This window comes from Ursus arctos, chromosome X (genome assembly GCF_023065955.2).
Source record: "Ursus arctos isolate Adak ecotype North America chromosome X, UrsArc2.0, whole genome shotgun sequence".
Taxonomy (NCBI): Eukaryota; Metazoa; Chordata; class Mammalia; order Carnivora; family Ursidae; genus Ursus; species Ursus arctos.
In genome coordinates this window covers 97,133,745-97,149,907 of record NC_079873.1, presented here as the reverse complement: position 1 = coordinate 97,149,907, position 16,163 = coordinate 97,133,745, and the positions used below count along the sequence as shown (strand labels likewise).

The 16,163-nt window shown below is 36.3% G+C and overlaps 1 protein-coding gene across 19 annotated transcripts in view; it reads left to right on the top strand.

Moving 5' to 3' along the window:
• Positions 1-16,163, top strand: part of THOC2 (THO complex subunit 2) — a 110,367-nt gene that overhangs the window by 39,538 nt on the left and 54,666 nt on the right. For all 19 annotated transcript variants that reach the window (XM_057314161.1, XM_044391659.3, XM_048213838.2 and 16 more), the window contains 4 exons: positions 2,400-2,566; positions 11,468-11,560; positions 14,097-14,252; positions 14,841-15,013. In XM_057314161.1, the coding sequence (XP_057170144.1) occupies positions 2,400-2,566; positions 11,468-11,560; positions 14,097-14,252; positions 14,841-15,013 (589 nt within the window). The remainder of the gene's footprint in view (positions 1-2,399; positions 2,567-11,467; positions 11,561-14,096; positions 14,253-14,840; positions 15,014-16,163) is intronic.

The following is a 16,163-nucleotide window of genomic DNA, read 5'->3' as shown; positions in this document are numbered from 1 at the left end:
TCCTCTTTCACTCTGTTTCCCCCTCTCCAGGCAACCACTGATCTGTTTTCTGTCACTATAAATTAGTTTGCATTTTCTAGAATTCTTTTATAAATGGAATCATATAGTGAGTATTCTTTTTTTTGTCTGGGTTTTTCATTCAGCATAATTAGTTTGTGATTCATCCATGTTTTTGCTTGTATTATTAGTTCTTTCCTTGTTATTTCTGAGTAGTAGTCTACTGTATATACTACAGTTGTACTGTAGTCCGGTTTGTCTGTTTACATGCTGGTAGACATTTGAGAGTGTACTATTATAAATAAAGCTGTTATCAAAGACATTTTTACAAGTCTTTGTATGAACGTAGACATTTATTTCTCTTGGGTAAATACTTAGGAATGAAATGGCTGGGTCATAGGGTAGTTATAAGTTTAATTATTAAGGAAATTGCCAGTTTTACAAAGTAGTTGTGCCATTTTACATTTTGTATTTCCACCAACAGCCTTTAAAAATTCTATTTGCTATTTTGGAGTCACTTTTACATTCATAGGCATACTTTTGGGGGGTATAGGGAGAGACAAAAATATCTAGAAGTTTTCTCAGAACTTTAGGTAAATATTTCTTTGGAGAATTTATGAAAATCTGGAGCTCTTTTCAGTAAGACATAATCACTGTGTTAGTTTTTTTTTTCCCTAAGTATGAGAAATAGAAGAAAATGTATTCTTAACTTTGGATTTCATAAAAAGAGGAACTACTTTTTTGGAGAGTTTGGTTTTCCAAGTGATTGCTAAGATACTGTGAATCAGATAATTGTTTTATAGCATTCAGTGTAACTAAGTGTAGAGTTAATAGAAATAACTCTGGAAATCTCTTATAATAGGTTATATAAGAATTTTCTTTGAAAAATCTCTTCAATCAACTATAAAATACAGTGTTCAGAACTAACATTTCTAAGTTCAACACAGTTGTTTTTTCTTCCTCAGTAGTAGAAGAAATGAATATTTGTTTGCCCCAATGAAGTGGTTAGCTTGCATGGAGGAGCTATGTCTAATGAAAAATATGTAATTTAAAATTGTAGAATTCCATTCAGCTTGATGTGCAAGGCAAATGGGAATTGATATAAACTGGGGGAACAGCAGATTGATATTTTGTGCTTACTCTGGGTCATAAGCATACATTTTATTGAGAGGAATGGTGGGTGGAACCTCTTGTATTGTTTAAATTTATTTCTTTCACTTTTTTGTTATGTGCTAATGGTTGCATTCTCATAAATTAAATGCATGTATGAGAGGACTGCACTATAATATAATTATGGTAACAGATGAAGCTGGATGCAAATGGAATTAATAATATGTATATATATATATTTTAAAGATTTTATTTATTTGACAGAAAGAGAGAGAGACAGCCAGCGAGAGAAGGAACACATGCAGGGGGGGTGGGAGAGGAAGAAGCAGGCTTCCAGCAGAGGAGCCTGATGTGGGGCTCGATCCCAGGACTCTGGGATCATGCCCTGAGCGGAAGGCAGACGCTTAATGACTGAGCCACCCAGGCACCCCTGGAATTAATAATATATTAAGAATGGGGTGGCTGATAGGATTGTCTATTAAATCTGTGTCCATTGGCCCTTTTTAGCTTACCCCAGGAGATTAGCAAGGATAAGGAGCCATCGGCACCTATTCTGTGCTGCTTTTGCTTTTTTTTCTGGCTCTGCCTGCTAGGTTGTTTTCCTCCTCTCTTTGCTTGTGTTATTTACACTCTTTGGCTATGTCCCCAACTCCTTGGTGTTATCTCTTCAGTATCAGTAGTATACTTGTTTTCTCCTTAGAATGCTGCCAAAAACCATAGATATAAATGAGTGGTACGGTTATATTTTATAGTTTTGTTGTGTATGTAAGATAAACTAAGAAATGATTCTAAAAATGATGTTCTACTTTTATGAACCTGAACTTTTAACTGTTTACCAACATTCCAAATGCTTCTTAAAACATTAGAGAAAACATACCCTACCCTTTAGTTCCTAACTTGTAAATGCATTGTTTGATTGTCATATATTCCTGAGAGTTAAAAATGTGGATCTCTTTAGCCTGAGTAATCAAACCTGAGACAGTGTGGCATAGAAGAAAGTTTACTTGTCTGTATGTTGCAGGTCCTGGGCTCCATCCTCAGTTCTGTCACTAACCCACTTTGTAATCCTGGGCAAGTCATATTTCTCATCTGTAAAATGTGGGGAGTGGACTTGATCATCTTGAAAATTATAAAGATTATCCTCTCATGCAGGGGAAGCAAACTTATTGTAAAAGAAGTTGTTTTTTAAAAACTTCATTTTGTTATATAAGTTGTCCCTGAAAATTAATGGTTTAATTATTAGAAATGATGTATGATCACTTTTGAATATGTGTATATCTCATCTGTTGCAGGATGCTTTAATCTGGATCCCAATAGAGTTTTGGATGTCATTTTAGAAGTGTTCGAATGCAGGCCAGAACATGATGACTTCTTTATATCTTTATTAGAATCTTACATGAGTATGTGTGAACCGCAAACACTGTGTCATATTCTTGGGTTCAAATTCAAGTTTTACCAGGTAAAAAAAAATGTGTGTGTGTGTGTATGTGTATACATATATATGTATATATATACAGACAGTGATAAATCTCATGGTTTTATATGTATAACTTAATTTGAATTTTATTTGTAAATGATTGGTTTCAGCTCAGCCATTCTTGCAAAGCAGGTAGATAAATGGATAGCTAACAATGCTGTATGGTAAGTACTGTATTAGTAGTATGAATGATGTGATGTGAAAGCCTAGAGCAAAGCATAATAAATTTTTGCCTTGGGAGAGATGGAATCAGAGAAAACTTTATAGATATAACTCTTTTTTAACCCGGTCCTTGAAGGATGAATAGGAGTTTGTTGAGAGTTGTCTGTTTAGAAATAACAAGTAGTGTTGAGTGAAGACATGGCAGTATCAATATATATAACTGATTGAAGAAATGGTACATAGTCTGATGTGGCTGGATTGTAAGATATAGGGAAAACAAAGGACAGGAAGTGAAGTTGGAAAGGTAGGCACACTTTAGATTGCCAAGGGCCTTTAAATACTGTGTCGAATTAGAATTTTATTATATAGGCAATGGCCATGGGAATTTTTTTTATGGACGTGTATAAATTCTTGAGGCAAATTTTACATTATTTTTCATTTAAACCACTATAATAGTTATCTAGCAAGTCTGTGCCCCTGATTATTTCTCTTTCAGTCCATCTTTCATATTATTACTACTGTTATATTCTAAAAAAGATTGAATTGACACACTGCTCAAAAATCTTTGCAGGATAAAATTCAGACTTCTAAACGTGGCAGAAAAGGCTCTTCACAATCTAGCCCCATTCTTTCTTTCCAGCCTCATCTTTAGTGGTTTTTCCCCCTCAAATCTGATATTCTAGTCATATTAAATTATTAGCTATTTCCTGAATTTAGATATAGACATTGGTATATATAGACCTTTATTTATATGCAGTTCCTTGTAACTAGAAAACTCTTCTTAATCAACCCTCTCACCTGTTTTCATCTTGAGGACTCCTATTTATTCTTTAAGATCAAGTGCTACTTGGTCTGTAAAGTCTTGCTGGCATTTCACCCATGTGGAATTAATTATTTCTTAATTTCTATTCTCATAAAACTTGACACAGACTTCTAGCACTTATCAGGTTATATTAGCATAAACTATATCTGTGTCCTTTGCCAGATTGTGAGCCATTTAGGGTGGGGTCTGTATTACTAATTTCTCTGGATTAATTTACTGCTTAGCCTTTAGTAAATGCTCACTAATTGTAAACGAGTGATCTATGTTTTTAGGAAGATAACTTTCATGATAGCATGGAGGATTTTAATGTAATAAGGCCCCTGTTGTCCTTTGGTATTGTTTTCCTAATTTGTCTACCTGCCTGGGATACTTAGTCAAGAAATACTCACTTATAAAATGTTTATGATATGCTGTTGCTTTGCTAGGCACTGAGGATACTCTGGTAAAGAGGGTCTTCTCCTGTCCTCTAGAGCTCAAATTCAGGATAGTAAGACAATTTCTTTTAGGATTCTCAAGTGATGACACCACCTACTTCCTCTGCTTATCTTTTATTTCCCATTTTCTGGGATGCTGTAGAAGAGAAATCAGATCAGAACTTCATATGGCATTTTGATACCAAACAAGACGCATGGCAGGGTTTTTTAGGCAAGAGTACTTCATCTTTGTTCAAAAATTAGTGATGGCAGCTTTCCCCATTCCTAGCAGTAGCCAGGGAGTCCACTCTTAGTACAAGGAAAGAGAATTTGAAGTATTTATCACATCTTAAGGGGTACCATGATTGCTTTGGGTTTGAGAACATGAAGGCAACTGCTAAAGTGACAGGGTAGCTGATTAACTAGGGCTTAATTAATTAGAATATAGGTTACGGCTTTGGAGACTGTAGGTTTCAGAGCATATTACAGTGAATAATGATGACCTGCATAACATCAAGTATTATTAGTTGAATGTGAGTTTTAGAATTTAAAAATCTTTATATGAAAATATTCCTCATAATGGTAACACTTCTGAGCTGAATTAAAATATCCCTGGGGGGTTGACAGTGTTGAAATAATCTTTTTTAAAATAGATGATGGGCCCTTTTCTTATATAAGAAATACTGAGTCAAGAAACATTTGATTTAGAAATAACCTATTATTGGAAAGAGTAACCCTCATATTGCTCTTGTGTAACACCATTCCTTTGTTTCTGTTGCCTGAGCTATCTTGTACAAATCTGCAGTCTTAAGGACCATTGATGGTAGAGGAAGAAATGTCAGAGATTTCCGATAATTTGCGGTCTGAGGGATAAAGTAAGGACAACCATGAAAATGAAGAACTGCTTAGGGCACGTAAGCCTGGGAATTGGCTCCTAGGCATATGTGGTCACCCTTGTGTATTGGTCCCTTGCCTTACTCCACCCTCCCCTCTTTTTATCACTATATGAAGGTGTTCATTCCCCTTGCCCACAACCCATATTTTCACCAATTGGGAATTATTTGGATGAACAGGCTTTTTTTTCCCTTAATGCTAGGACTTCTAGACAAAGCTGATTATTTATGCCATGAAGTCTGAGAGTGATTTTATCTTACTTTCAACCCGCAATGAGCTATAGTGGATGTTTCGACTTGGAAGGGTGGCAGGGGATGTAAGCAGTTTGAGAGCACACTGGAAAAATTGGCAGGCACATCTGCTTGATTTCCCTAACAGGGATGGCTATAGTAGAGGGCTTAGGGACAGCATGAGTATTAGCACAAAGGACAGAAAGAAAGGAGTACTAGAAAGTGTGAGGGTACCAAAAGGTAAACTTGGCTGGAGTTGTCTTGCCACAGGAAAGAGGAAGAAGATGGTGAATCTCACTCATATCACACTCCCTTGATTTCTGGATTCAGAACACAACAATAGTAGTAATAGTGGTATCATGTGCTAGGCATTATTATAACTTAAATTCACTCACTTAAAAGATATTGATCTGGGGCACCTGGGTAGCTCAGTTAAGCGTCCAACTCTTGATCTCAGCTCAGCTGTTGATCTCAGGGTCACGAGTTCAAGCCCTGTGTTGTGCCCCATACTGGGCATGGAGCCTGCTTAAAAAAAAGAAAAGAAAAGAAATATTGATCATTGGGGTACCTGGCTGGCTCGGTTGGTGGAACATGAGATTCTTGATCTCGAGGTTGTGAGTTTGAGCCCTACTTTGGTTATAGAGATTACTTAAAAAAAATAAAGTATTTGAAAAAAAAAGTATTGATGGAGCACTTATGTGCCAGGTAATGTTCTAGGTGCTGGGGCTACATCTGTAAACAAATAGAAATTCTTGCCTTCGTGATGCTTATATTTGAGGTAAATTATATGGTATGTTAGAAGGTGATGAATGAGATGGGGCAAAAAAAAATGTAGAGCAGGGTAAGGAAGAGTGGGAGTGCTGGAATGGTAGGTTGCAATTTTACATAGAATAGTAAGAGTATACCTCATTGAAAAGGTAAATTTAAGCAATGAAATGAAGGATGTGAGGTTTAAACTGTGCAGATATCTGGGGAAGAGGCTCTAGGCAAAGATAACAGCCAATGCAAAGGCCTTAAGGTGTGAGCATGCCTGATGGGTTGGAGAACAAGGAGACCAGTGTGTCTGGATCAGACTGATTGGGAGAGTGGTAGGAGATGAGGTCAGAGATGAGAGACCACATCACATAGAGCTAGTGCTGCAAGATTTTTGGCTTTGATACTGGGTGAAACTATTGGAGGATTTTGAGTAGGAGAGTGATATGATTGGACTTAATTTTTTCATTTTGTTTCTCTTTTATGTTTTACTTTATTATGAATATTTTCAGACATATAGAAAAGAGTGAATAGTGTAATGAATACCCATAATCCTATCACCTAGAAGTAAGTTTATTAACATGTTGGTATACTTTTTTGGAAATATTAATTTATATTGCAGATATCATGAATGTTTTCTCCTAAATACATTAATTTGTACTTTTTAAAAGTAAGGACTTTTTCTGTATAACCATGATACCAATTTCATACCTAACCAGACTGCTATTATATAATAAACTCAGACCATATTCATATTTCCCTAATTGTCTCCCAGATACTTTTTATAACTTTTGTTCAAACAATGATCCCGCCAGAGGCCATGTGTTTTATTTGTTAGGATTCTTTAGTCTCTTAATTTAGAACAGCGTCCCCTCCCATTCCTTTAATGGCATTGACTTGTTGAAGAGACCGTTACCATAGAAGACTGCATTATTCTTCCAAGCATTAAATTTATCTGATTGCTTTTTCATGGTTGGTTAAATTTGTTATTTGTCCCTGGTCTGTCTTATGGACTTAGAGTTAGGTCTCAGAACTTGACTACGTTCAGGTAAAATATTTAGTTGCAAAAGACTTCGCAGGTTGTGCTATATGTTTCATGTCACATAACATCTCATACCTGTCTGACTTTTAATGTTCCAGTAAGTTGATGACAGTCTAATCCCTCCATTCAACAATGACGTTTCCCCCCATTTTAATAGGAAATTATCTGTATGTTGATACTTTGGTACCATGTGAATATCCAGTTTTTCATTAACCTTACATTAAGTGGCTTACAATATGTGAATGATCCTTTTCCTGAGTCAGTTATTTCCTTAGGTGTTCCAAATTGTTGATTTACTAATGTTATAATGCCTTCTACATTTATTAGCTATCATTCTTCTGTAAAGAAGAGTTGTCCTTATTAACTTGGGTTGCTTGGTTACACTGAAATACAGTTCCTACTGAAAAGGCAGGATGAGTGCTTCACTCCCCATCTCCACCCCCCATTAATTACTAGCTATCAGAGTAAAGGGTTTCTTTAGTAGCTGCCTCTAATGGTGACATGAGCAGTATGTGTGTATGTGTGAGAGAGAGATAAGAGAGACAGAAGACATTGTGTACATGTGTATTTTGACTTAGGTTATCAAAGCATAGATATGGTTAAGGTAGCAGTGGAAGTTGGTGAGCTTCTGAATATATTTTGAGGGTATTTGTTGATTGATTAGATACAGAGTGTGAGAGTAGAGTTAGGGCTATTTCTAACCTTTTTTTTTTTGGACTGAGCAGCAAAAAGGATGGTGTTATTATCAACTGAGAGTAAATTTCAGGTGGAATGGGTTTGGTGTACTGGGGGTAGGAATCAGGAATTTCAGTTTTGCATATGTTAAGTTTGAGATGTCTTAGATATCCAAGTGAAATGTTGAGTAAATAATTGGATGTATAGATCTGGTATTCAGGAGAAAGGACTGGGTTAGAAATAGAAATGTAGTTGGCAGAAGCATGTAGATATTTAAAGTTGTGATACTAAATGAAATCACCAAGAGTTGGGTATAGAGAGACAAGAGAAGAGAACCAAGGGCTGAGCCTTGGCACTCCAATGTTAAAGGGCCTGGAGAAGAGGAGGAATCAGCAAAGGAGATATAGAAGTAATGTATAAGATAAAAGGAAAATAAAGAGAATATAGCATCTTGGAAGCTAAATGGAAGAAGGAATGATGAACTTTGTTAAATGCCTCTGATAGGTCATTTAAGATGAGGACTAAAATTTGGTCATTGGATTTATCAGGGAGGGCAAAGCTAGCCATTTTGGTAAAGTTGGGGTGGTAAGAGAATGGGGAGAGTAGATTGGCGATAGTAAGAGTAGACAACTCTAAAGCAGTTGTTACAAAGATGCACAAAGGTAGCTGGCAGGGGAAGTGAGCTCAAGGGAGATTATTTTTTGAAGATGGGAGAGAGAACACATTTTTATGCTTGTGGGAATGAGTAGAAAGGAATTAAACTGGTGATGTAGGAGAGAGAGGAGTTACTGGAGTAATGTTCTTGGATAGAGAGAATGGAGTTTATGGCATAAGTGGATGGATTGACTTTAAATGGGAGCATAGAGAGTTCATCTAGAAAAATAGTTGGAAAGGTAGCAGCATCTGTAAGCACAGCTGTTGGTAGGTGGATGGATGTGATGGTGAGAATTTGTAGAAATTTTACTGATTGCTCCAGTTTTCTTGCCAAAATAGAAAATAAGGTCATCAGCTGAGAGAGAAGGTATTGGAGGTTAGGAGAGGTTAGGAAAGAAGGTAGGAAATAGTTATATAGGAGAGTAGGAGAGTGAATGAATGAGAGAAATAAGAGTATGGCTGTCCAGCAGGATTAAGGATCCATTTGAGGGAAGATACGTGGCATTGACATCTTGGAGTGGTTGTAGGTATTGGGAGATTATGACATTCCAAGATAAAAGTTGGGGGAATTTGTCGCTGTAGACCTGCCTTACAAGAAATGCTAAAGAGAGTCCTTTGGGCTGAAATGAAAGGACACTAGACAATAACTTGAAGCCATATTAAGAAATAACACTGGTAAAGGTAACTACATAGGTAAATATAAAAGCCAATATTACTGTATTTTTTGGTTTGTAGCTCCTCCTTTTTTCTTACATGATTTAAAAGACAAAGTAATAAAACAATAATTATAAATCTAATTGGCAAACAATGTAACAATATAAAAGGAGGGATTGAGGTGTATAGGTACAGGGTTTTTGTATACTGTTGAAGCTAAATTGGTATTAGGTCAAACTAGATTATTATGTTTAAAATATCACTTGCAGTATCCAAGGTAACCACTAGGAAAATAACTAAAAAAGAAAAGGAAGAAAGGGAATCAAAAGGGTACACTACAGGAAAAAAAATCAAACACAAAAGAAGGCAGTAATGGAAGAAATGAGGAACAAAAAAATATATATACAAGACCTGTAGAAAACAAATAGAAAAATGGCAGAAGTCCTTCCTTGTCAGTTACTACTTTAAATGTAAACGGATTAAAGTTTGTAATCAAAAGGCAGTTTGGCAGAATGTATAAAACATGATTCAACTATATGCTATCTACAAGCAACTCACTTTTAGATCCAAAGATAGAAATATGTCCAAAGTGGAATATCCTATGCAAATAGTATCCATGAGAAAGCTAGGGTGGTTATTCTAATATCAGACAAAATAGACTTTAAGACAAAAATTTTTACAGTAGACAGCGAAGGACATTATATATTGATAAAGTGTCAACCCATGAAGAAGATAAAACAGATATAAACACATTTGCACCAAACAAAGCCTCAAAATATATGAAGCATACATTAACAGGGTTGCAAGGAGAAGTAGTTCTGCAATAATTGTTGGACATTTCCATACCCCACTCTGATTAATGAATAGAGCAACTAGACAAAAGGAAATAGAGGACTTGAATAGCCACTATAAACCAGTTAGACTTAACAGACAGACATAGAACAGTACCTAGCTAGCAACAGTAGATTACATATTCTTCTCAAGTGTGCATGGGACATTCTCCAGGATAGACCCTATCTTAAACCACGAGACATGTCTCAATAAATTTAAAACATTGAAATCCTACAAAATATCTTTGACCACAGTGGAATGAAACCAAATCACAGCAATAGTGAGGGATAGTGAGCGACTGGAAATTCAAAGCTGGATGAGCTTTAGGGGAGGGTGGAGGGAGAATTGTCTGAAAACAACTAGAAAAATCAAAGATAACTCATACCCCACCTCCAGTCCTAGTAGTGTGAGGGGTCTGGGGAAAAGAGCCACCACTTGACTGGGTTACAGTGAGAGTGGTGTTCCTAGTGAGTCTTAGGCTCTGTTTGAGCAAGAAAGTGAAGGGAACAGTTAGAGGAGGAGTTCAGGATATATAGGGGGTTTTGCTGAGGATGGTTTATGAATTCCAGAGGATTCCATGGAAGTTTTTTAAGAAAGCAGAAAGGTGAGTTAGGACAGAACAGGGATTGTACAGAGCAATATGAAGATCAGAATATGGGAGTTGATGCTTGGCCTGGGAGTCAGTGGCTTCTTGTGGTGAACTCATTGAAACAGAGATAATGGGAATAATGAGAGTGTTCCTGGTGGATTCAAGTCAGGTAATAAGCTTTTGTGGGTTTGCTCTGAGACCCTGACCACCAATTGTTTTTGTGGGAAAATGTTTTGATACTAAATAACCATTTATATACATTTAGAATTAAACTATTGTGAAGTGGAAGACTTACTTGTCTTAAAAATACAGTGAACAATGTCTTCTTTATATGTTATCCATTAGTTTGGTTAGCCTCCTATGTTATATCTGTAACACCTGTCACAATTGTGGGGGAACCTTACAAAGATCTTGTTTTCCCTGTTGAGTAGGAGCAGAACATAATGTATTGTCACTGTTTGCTTTTTATTTGCATTTGGCCATTTAGTAATTGCCAGTTGTTGAGACTTCAGTCTTCCATTCAGCTGACCCCAAGCAGTTTAAAAATTAGGGGAAAGTCTTCTTGATAGCATTCAAAGATCCTTTTGTTTCTGTGAAGGTTCCACTGGAATTGGCCGTTCTGTATTTTAAAATATTGATTTATCTATGTATATATGTATAGCACTTGTTTTGAAGGGGGAATCAGTTGACAAGGAGTTATTTTCAGCACAAAACCCAAGAAGTAGAATAGGGAGAAAAGTATAAAGTAGACACAGTTCAGCACTTCCAGATTTGTCATTCTTGTCTGTCTGCATCTCCACTGAGAACTACTTGAAAAAGCAAGTTAAGAAGACACACATATAAACAAAACCAAAACTTAGTATTATGCAGTATAAAATCTCACTTACTCTATTTGATTTTTAGATTTTGTTGACATATTAGCATGCACTGTAAAATGTGTCCATTTTTGAAACCTTTGTGTTCATCAGAAAATGTTCCAGTGTGAAAACTGATGTTGACCTAATTATCTTTGTCCTCAGTTCAGATGTCATGTATGATCAGGCAGAGCAATGAAGCTTATTGTTGATCTGGTTATTTGATGTAACTGTTCTTGATCATTGGTAGGTAAAGGATATGATTTTAGTTTTACTTTATGTACTAAATAGAAACTTTTTTTTTTCAAGGAACCAAATGGAGAGACTCCTTCATCTTTATACAGAGTTGCAGCAGTACTTCTACAGTTTAATCTTATTGATTTAGATGATCTTTATGTACATGTAAGTCAAGTGGGCTGCTAAGAATATTTGGTTGTCCATCCCAGGGGCGGGAAGAGGAGTAGGCAGCCATATAGCACTTCAAGTTTGGTCAGTCTCTCAAGTTTTAATTTTTGAAGCCCTAATGCATTATTGCTTTGTGTTTACTTTATGAAGTGAATGAATTTAATTCTTTGACAAACTATGGAAATTAAATACACTCTGTCACTTTTACAGAGTTCGAGGTTAGATATAAAGTTAAAGTTCTTAATTGTCAGCAAGGTATATCTCATTGGGAGAGAGGCCAAGTTCTAACCAATGTGGGTTTAGACTTCTCTGTTACATGCAAATTATCAGCAATTTGGGATTCCTAGATACTTTTTCCTTCTCCCCAAAATGTTAATTTCAGACATTCAAGATGAATGGGGAACTCTGTATTTTTTAATTGCTTTTCTTGTGTTTTTACTGGGTAGTAAATGAGTAGTATTGTGCTTTTATTGCTTCCAGGATCTAGAAGAGTGTATATGTGATTGTGATTGGTGACCTCTAGTTTAGCAACAGTTTAGCCTGTCAGTTTGAAAAAACTAGGTTCGTAGTATAGGAATTCCTGTTTTATTTGGTTGTACATTAGGATATCTATGGACTTAAACCTCTCCAAAGCCGACATCATCTTCACTGTCTTTGAAATCACTTTCTGACTTCCTTGTCTCTCATGTACTATGATTACAGAGTTGAATAAAACTTAGAGTCTACCTTGGAAGCAGTCATAGTTTAGCAATGGAGAAAACATTTTGCATTATATAGTAACTACTATATTGGAGGTATTCACAAAGTGCTGTGGGGGATCAGAATAGATAGTGAGCATGTCTGTCTGAGGGGGATTTTGGAAGGCTTTTTCAAACTAGTGATGTTGAACTGAGATGTTTGTAGATGAGATGGTAATGGCCTGGCTTTAAAGGTGGGAAGTTCTGTAGGTAGAATTAACTGAGTATAAAGGCAGGAGGATTGAAGGGGCTTCATTATCACCTTAGGGGAACATTAGGAAGCTCAGAGTGGTTGGAGCCTAGGGTAGTATGTGGGGCGATGAAGATGGGATTAAAAACCAGTTTATTGTTTATTTTTCACATGAGACTTCTAAAACCTAAGGACAAAGGAAGGTTGAAAGTAAACGGGTGGGAAAAATATACCAGGAAATTATTATTGTTAGACAAAATGGACTTTTTGGCAAAAATGATAGTCACTTTATAATAAAGTTGTGTTCACTAGGAAGATAAAACATTTGTAACTTTATATGCACTTAATTACATATTCTCAAAATACACAAAACTAGAATTGAGAGGAACTATAAGAAGAAACTTAACAGGGGTGCCTGGCCGGCTCAGTTGGTAGAGTGTGCCACTCTTGATCTCCGGGACGTGAGTTTGAGCCCCATGTTGGGTGAAGAGATTACTTAAAATAATAAAAAAAGAAGAAACTTATAGTTTATTCACTATAATGGGAGATTTTTAGAGGCAGTTGCATTAATCTAGGTAAAAGATGAGGACCTTTGGCAGGTACATAAGTAAAGCATTAAAAATGGGTTCGATGGCCAGTGGAGAGCAGAAAGAATGAGAAAAAGTCTTGCTTACTTCCTTGCCATCAGTTCCTAATGACTTCTCTTGCCCCCGTTTTTGACTAATGGGATGAAGTCTGCAATATGTAGTTTAATATTTCACAATGTTTCCTTTTATTGTTTAGTGATTATTTACTTTGCATTAGACTTAGTTACTGAAGGAGATTATATATTTCTGGGGGCAGGAACACTTCTTTTACAGCCCACCATAGTGCCTAGCAGAAACTACTATGGTTTGTTGGCTATATTTTTCTTCATGTCTGGGTTTTTTAATTTATTTTATGAAATATCTACATTAACCTTCCACTCATACAAGATGGCTGTACTGGAGATATTTGGTCCTTTTTCATAATGGAGGGTTGACTACACACATATTACTTTCCCTTTTGTAATAAGCTAGAAACTAGTTTGTAACTGAAGTCATCAAATAGGTATTAGAAAATGAAAAGTGAGATGTCAAGTTGCTCATAATTTTTCTGCTTGAGATTTTTCATCTAGAGGAATTAAATTTACCCCTTCACATAATTCAGTAGCTAATCTCTCCCAAATTGGATCCATATGCAGTATTTTATTTAACTTGGAGTTTGACCTTTAAAGGGGAAATCTATGATACTTTTAATGAAACGGTTATATATTTCCTTGAGTAAACTAATAAATTCAATGGTAAGCATCACTGTTGTAGTATTGTATTAATGTAGGACCTCTAACAGAAATAAGACATGGAACTTTGAACTGCTACCTGATTTTAAAAGGTGTACAAAATTCAGGTACTTAACCCTGTTAGATTATAAGAAAATAATGGAGAGAAACTTATTTTGAAGGCAAATCATGGTCATTAATAGGCTAGACCCTATTTACAATTTTATCAATTCAGAGTAGATAGTGTTTGCTTTTTATATGTGCAAATAGTATTAGCTGTTTTATGAAACTTTAATGAACCATTTTTAGCTTCTTCCAGCTGATAATTGCATTATGGATGAACACAAACGAGAAATTGTGGAAGCTAAGCAAATTGTTAGAAAACTTACGATGGTTGTATTGTCTTCTGAAAAAATTGATGAGCGAGAGAAAGAAAAGGAAAAAGAAGAGGAGAAAGTAGAGAAGGTATATGGTTCCTTTTTGTAAAATTAACTTTGTCTTCTGGATTTAGAATTATGAAATTTAACTTGTAATAGTTAATCAACTTATGGGAGAATAACTTATTAATTTTGATTGTGGTGAAATCTGGTTTTTGGAATACTGATTTGCCAAGGTGGTTTTTGTTTTTAATCTGATTGGCTCCATCCCAAAAGAGGTTGCCATGTTTTTTCTTACATAAATTTCAAAATGTATCCTAAGTAAAACATATTTGTGCTCTGTGTATTAATGTCTCTCAAGTCCTAAGGGGATTCTCAAAGATGAATGAATTCTAGTTCCCTATGGCACAGTAAAACATTAAATAGAAATTAATTTAATTCCAAGTCTGTAAACTGTCATGCTATGTCTGCTGAATGAAAGAGCATATCCTGTTGTTTTTTTCAATGGCTAAAAACACTTGATTGTACTTTCAGGGAAATATTGCATTTCCCATGAGTGGCAGCTGTTGACATACATTATTGTGGTTGTTGAGCTCAGTTTTTTTTAAATGAAAAATTATTGAGATTTATTGGTTTCTATATTCTGAGTATCTTTGCTGTAATTGTTCATTTTTAGCCACCTGACAACCAAAAGCTTGGTCTGTTGGAAGCCTTGTTAAAGATTGGTGATTGGCAGCATGCGCAGAACATTATGGATCAGATGCCTCCTTACTATGCAGCTTCACATAAGCTAATAGCCCTTGCTATTTGCAAGCTCATTCACATAACTATTGAGCCTCTCTACCGAAGGTATGTTATGGTATGCTTTTCTGATCCTTGAGGTAGACATAGTTTAGGACTACAAAAAAAATCTGCATATTTATCTTGTCTTCTCCAACCAAGCAAATATTTTAGTATGTTTTATTAGAAGATAAGAACTGTTCACAGAGTGTATCAGTTTTATACGTATTAATCAGTGACTTGTCTCTTAACATCTAGACCAGGTGGTGCAGAATGTGTGCTGCAGTGTAGTCTGAAAACTGTAGGTTAGACATCTAGGTTGGGTTTGCTGCATTGAGAGTGAAAACTCTATTCTTCTGCTTTTGACTTTTCCTTCTCTCTTGGTGGGGGGCAGAGAATTCCTCAGGTTTTTACTTAGTGTAACTGTCCTCTGTCCCGGGTTGAGTGGCTCTGAGTGAGGACATTGCCTCTCTGCTTGCCTTATCTCTTCTGGCATATAGGCTGCTGTTCTGGAAATTGCTAGGGCAGCCTTTCTCATTATCCCTAGTTACTGTGTTGACCAGTCCTCTAGCCCTCAGCCTACTTGCAGGATGCTTAGGAGCAGTATTGGCAGCAGCTCTGGCTTCAGCCCCACAGATCAGAGCCTGCCTCAAAAGCCCCAGCCTTGTGACTCATGCATAGCTGCTGGCTGCTGCCTTTAGTGCCACCTGGGCTGTGGAGCATGAAGGCTTCTTCTCAAAGAGTGACCCCTGTGACTCCACAGCGGGACACCTGCTCAGCAGGTGAGAACTCTGGGCATGCTGTCCTTTTTAGTGTGACACCCTCTTTCATTATGCTGCTCACCTTCCCTACCACCACCTACCTCATACTCAGACTAGGTAGTGGAACCCAGATTGAGAAGTGTTTATTGACTTGAATCACTGTTATATTCATATTTTTCTGTTTAATCTTCCAGTGTCTCTGAGGTCCATCCCTTGTTCCCCATTCCCATATCCAGATTCCTGGTACTGGCCAAGTTTAACTAAAACCAAATTCATATGATGTATGTTAAATGTTACTTGAAATTTGCGTTTTTCTGATTTCTTTATGCGGTTAATTTGAAACATTCTCTGAGCTCTGATTTTTTCCAAATGAGTATTGTTTTTGTCTTTTTCTACCAGCTAAATTATCTGGTATTAATAAAGTTAGGCACAAGTGAAATATAGAAATCAAATTGGAG